General features: G+C 40.6%; 1 protein-coding gene across 5 annotated transcripts in view; it reads right to left on the bottom strand.

Annotated features, from left to right (window-relative positions):
- The window catches only part of LOC116670116 (uncharacterized protein KIAA1522 homolog), a 31177-nt gene that overhangs the window by 20993 nt on the left and 4879 nt on the right, over positions 1 to 5305 (bottom strand). For all 5 annotated transcript variants that reach the window (XM_032500447.1, XM_032500444.1, XM_032500448.1 and 2 more), the window contains exon 2: positions 147 to 453. In XM_032500447.1, the coding sequence (XP_032356338.1) occupies positions 147 to 429 (283 nt within the window). In that variant the 5' untranslated portion in view covers positions 430 to 453. The remainder of the gene's footprint in view (positions 1 to 146; positions 454 to 5305) is intronic.

The raw sequence follows: 5305 nt of genomic DNA, 5'->3' as shown, positions 1-5305 counted from the left end.
CGCCCCAATTGAGGTGTGCTACAGGAAATGTTAGTTTTTTCATAATTTAAAATATTCTCAAATAGTAGTTACAAAACACGCTTATAGAATACTGAAGGGGATAAAGTGGCCGTTGAGAAACTGTAGGCTTAAACCATGACGGGTACCTTGAGGATGAGTCTGCCTTCCTGACTTCTGTCCTCCCTTGTGTCCACCCTGATGTCCAGCAGGGTGCCCATCCAAAGCCAAGTCGAGTGCAGGACCTAGACCCAGGCTCTGCCCCTTAGCATCAACATCCTTCCTCTTCTTGCCCTTTAGCCAGCCCAGAGCCCGGCCCAGGGAGTTACTGCGTTTCTTCCGGGCCTTTTTGCTGTGCTTGTCCTGGGCAAAAATATCAACAACATCCTGGGGAATCAGGTCCCCAAAGCCCATGGAGTCCCGGTTTGACATAGCGCCTCACACTGGAGCAACGCCCTGAAAGAAAACAGAGGCCAAAATTACATTTAAGTCATCATCATCATCATCATCATCATCATCATCATCATGGGTGGGAATCACCAGACACCTCCCAATACGATATCATCACAATACTTATGCCACGATACAATCTTATATTCCAATAATCTGCGATATGTCGCAATTTATAACCTTTTTCCAACTTCTAATTTTTCCCAATTTTAATTGACATCCCCAAAAGGAAACTTAGTCAACATCTGGTTCATATAAAAATATACATTTTACATTTTACAGACAAACTGACCAACACATATACAGTAATAAAAGATTGATACTTAGCGCCTGTTTATCGATACAGTATTGCCACTGAAAATATCACGATACTATGCTATATCAGTTTTTTTCCCCACCACCTGTAATCATCATCACCATCAAATACTACATCTGCTGGCATTTGGTGAGAGGTACTAATCAAAGGTCCTGGCTCCCACTGGTTTCAATGAATGCCAGTACCGTAATAAAATCAACATACAGAGACTTGAAACTTACTTTCCATCACGGTGAATTTTGACAAAAAATGCCTTTAGTCTTATTACTTTTCAAAGTTACCCTAACATTGTGTACAGTTGCAGTCAGGGGCTTTTATGAAAACCAACCTCAATGTTCTGTTAAAGAAATTCACAACATCTGTTATTGAAGAGTTGGCTGCTGCAAAGAAACCTTTTTAACCCAAGAAGCTGCCAAATTCAGTGTTCTTACAGCAATTACTGTATCTGACTACTGTCTGCCTTCCAGGTTTTATTTCCAGGGTCATTATTTGCATGCTTTTTTTTGATGTTGTAAATATTGGTTCTTCATTGGATCAGACAACTATTGCATTGTATTCTAGAAAACCCCAACTGGTATGTGTATGTGTATATGTCTTTTTGTGTTTCTGCGTCTCCGTTGGCACTGCTCATTCAACTCACACACTCAGCCTACCCAGATCACCTCCTGACCCTAAACCAAACTTCACAGTTCTGCAAAGAACTGGAACGCACCGCTCCCTTCATTCCATTACATGGAGTCATAATTCACAAAACCGCACCCGTAAAGCTCTTGCACTTTTACACAGAGGCAACTGCAAACTGCAAACTAGGAAGAGCTTGAGAATAGAAAAATAAACAATCACCAATGTGCATTGAGGCATTTTTAATGAACAGTGTCCATACATGTCTCAGTGTAGTTTCTGTTTCATGTTCCTTGTTATGTTTCCTTTTCTTCTTTTTTTGTATTTTCCTCCAACCCTTCTCCTATTTTGAGGCAGGTTTCCCAGCCTTGCTCCTGGGGATCTGTAGCTTACACTGGGCTTCTTCCAGCTGTGTACTATATTAGATACTTATCTCCAAATCACAGTTCCAAAAGTAGGATCAAGCTCTTAAGATGACAGGAGTTGCAGGATGTAAATAAACCCACAAATACTGGAAGAAGGTGGGAGCGGAGTCAGAGTGAGAGAATTATGAATCCCTTGATGATTTGCTCTTGACAAAGTTTATGAAACTTTTTGGCTGCTATGTTGCTTCACGGTCACGCATAAAAACCACTGCAGGCAGATTTTAGTACAAGCAAAGTGTGAGCAATATAACCACACATCTTTCACAGTCGCTTGGATTACTTCCCTGCCCTCGACAAGGCATGAAGCTAAACCACAGAAACCTGTCATATTTTCTGAGGATTGCAAATGTGACTTTTCCAAACTGCCTCTCATCATCAAAGCCCTGTGTAATGCACAGGGGGTGCTGCGACGAGAAGTTAGAGGACGGGTTTAGATGTATCGTATGGAAAGTTTTCAAGAAGATGTGCCCTTTTTAAAGCCAGTGCCTACATTGGTCATAAATTACCTTTTTTTATCAGTCAAATCTTGACTCTCAAAACCAGAACCCTTGTGAAGGTAGGATTTGTTGCAGGACTGTTTTATTTTACTGCATTAGTTTGAGCAACACATACCGTAATAAAGGCATTGGTGAAAAATGCAAATCCAAGATTGACAAGTGGAATACTATGCAGCTTGTAACAGACTTGTGGTCAACAACATCTTTTTTTTACTGTTATGTTGTAATTTCTTTTTGAACGTACCAAACTAATCACCAAAGAGATTAAAGCTATAGTGCGTAGTTTCTTTCTCACCCATGAGGAATTCTAAGTAATGACAACAACACTGTCGGCACATCCACATGATACAGACTTCTGTAAAAGTGTACGCGCCTCCACCCCTCCTCCACGCTGTTTCTAGTAGCCAAGGAGGACATGGAAGATTAAAAAAAAACATGATGGACTCTTCAGAAGAGGTAATTATCTCCACTCAAGTTTCTGCGCGGGAAAGCTGGATGACACAATCTTCTGAACATAGCCATACTGAGAATTATGGCGCTGATAGTCTAAATTAGCTTTGTAGCAACTCTTTTGACAATGGCTTGACTATAATGGACATTCATTAATATACAAAAGTTACACACTAAAGCTTTAAGATTGATCCTTTGGGCACCATGGATGTTGGTACAAAAGTTCATAGTAATCTATCCAACAATACTGCTTGTTTGGCTAAAAAGTAACGTTAAATCTGGTTCTGCCCTGTCCACAGAGAGGTACGCAGCCCCATGTGAGAGGCTTAAGATCAGTGCTTAAAAGTACTAGAATGCTTTTCTATACATTATACATATGGTGTTTTTGAAGTAATTTGTTAACTTGATATAGCCCAGCTGAACTTCATCACATCTGATGTGGCACAGTGTGTATGGAGTAGAAGCAAGGAGTGAGTTGTAGTGAAAAGCCAATAACAAGAGCATTCAACTCTGGAGAAAAGTACTGGGCCTCTCCCTGCACTAAGCCCTGTGTTTCTCCTGCTCCAAATTACAGTTATTTGGGCATGACTAAGATCTGTGCATTTGTATTGGCTACAGTCGCCAATAATCAGACGCCTTTCTCTCAGAAGGACTGGGGCCTGGTTCATTCATTTATAGTCCACGGGGCTGCTCTGAGTGTAACAACTTCTCATTTTATTTCCATCACAGAGGGACCAGAGTAATGCTAAGAGCTCTAGGACACGTCGGAGGACCACCCAGCAGATCACTGTCTGTGCAGTCCAGTCATAAGGAGCTGACTCATGCCACCTTTGCTGTGGTTACACATAACCTGCAATTTTCAGTTTTGCAAACATATGTAATAAGGTTATGCACACGTTGGAGTGTCCCTTAAAATTCTCCCCGTTTGGTTGATGATGTCTATTTTTAATTACTTTTTTACAATTTGTCTTAAGATTTACTAAAGAAAATGTCACATCTCGGGTTCAGAAGTAAAAGGTAATTGTCACAATCCCCTCTCTTATCTCTCTTTAAAGTTAAAGCACCATGGCCAACATCTTCAATACAGAGTAGCTTCATTGTACCAGCAGTTACTTTTCCCATAACCACACCTTTCAATTCAGAGAAGTTGATACACAAACTATAGGCACAAAAGGATTTAAAGTTGGATTTGTAGCACAAACTAATGCTACAAACCTCCTCCAGTATTGTCTACACTACACCACATCAGGGTGTATCATAATCTGAAAGACAAGGATCAAGGCACATTCGCTAAACAAAAATGTTTTACTCGATTGTTCTCTCTCTGTCTCTCTCTCTTTCTCACACACTCACACTCCACCCCCCCCCCCTGCCTCCAATCGTTGTGGTTTCCCAGCCCAGCCCTGGCGGAGCAGGCATGTGTTCCAACATGCTGTTTACTTATCCTTTACAAAAGACTTCAGGCTTACACATTGGACAGGAGATATCACTCAAACACGGCAAACCTCACCTCAACGCAGTATGTCAATACCTGCAGCACTGGCTGATTATCTGAAATTGACAGCGGTATGTACACATCAGCATGAAGTAAACAGTATATATAGTTTATACACTGTCATGAAATAGACATTTACATGCAGTTTAAAAAAACAATTATATTCACTACCCAATGTGACTTTTGTCATAACAAACAATCATTTTTGTACTGAAATCATTTTAAAATAGTTTTAGCTATCTGATTGTTTGATTGCTAACGTAAGCTCATAGCGCCATTCAAGTGATAACCTTTATTGTGTTTGATTGCTAACTTGTAGCCAGCAGTGAACTAACTTTGTTAAGTAAGTCCATTTTTAATGTATTGACCTTACAGAAGTCTCTCGTTAGTATCTTCTAGGCTACGTGTCACAAAGTGACGCACGCACAACTCACATCTTCACTCGACTCACGTTGGGCAAAGGCAATCTCCTGATTTCTCAAACGCCATGTAAACACCTTAACGTTACCACGGTTAAAATCTGACTCATAACCCTGGTAAAAAGAGGTAGAGAACTCTTCCAGTACCAGGGTTATTCCTCCATGTATACACCTTAACCGATCTATGATCAATTTAAGCATCTGTGCATGCTTCAACTGCCCTCCCCTCCCTCCTGGAGTGGTTGTGGAATTGGATATAATCTGTCAGCATGCTGAGAGTCAAACAAGTTGTCCGTCATCTGGCGGGAACATGGTGCTGTTCGACACTAAAATAATAGGTATATTAAATATTAAGTTGTTAAATTTGACTGATGTAGCTAGTGATTGGTCTGTGTAATGTTGGCATTGGTCAACCGGAAGAAAAAACGTGGTGCGTTGGCAGAGCGTCATTCACTTAATGTAAGACATACCCCGGTTAGCGCTGTGCATGTAAACACACTGACTGTGATACTCCTTAAACATTTCAGGAAAATGACACTGACTGATTGTATACTTTTGAAAGCTATACATCCTGGAGTGGAGCTTGAGGACATAAATTCCAGAGAAAATGTGGATCTTATTTCTATTTTTACGTG

This window comes from Etheostoma spectabile, chromosome 20, assembly GCF_008692095.1.
Source record: "Etheostoma spectabile isolate EspeVRDwgs_2016 chromosome 20, UIUC_Espe_1.0, whole genome shotgun sequence".
NCBI lineage: Eukaryota > Metazoa > Chordata > Actinopteri > Perciformes > Percidae > Etheostoma > Etheostoma spectabile.
This window is presented reverse-complemented; position numbering and strand designations above follow the sequence as displayed.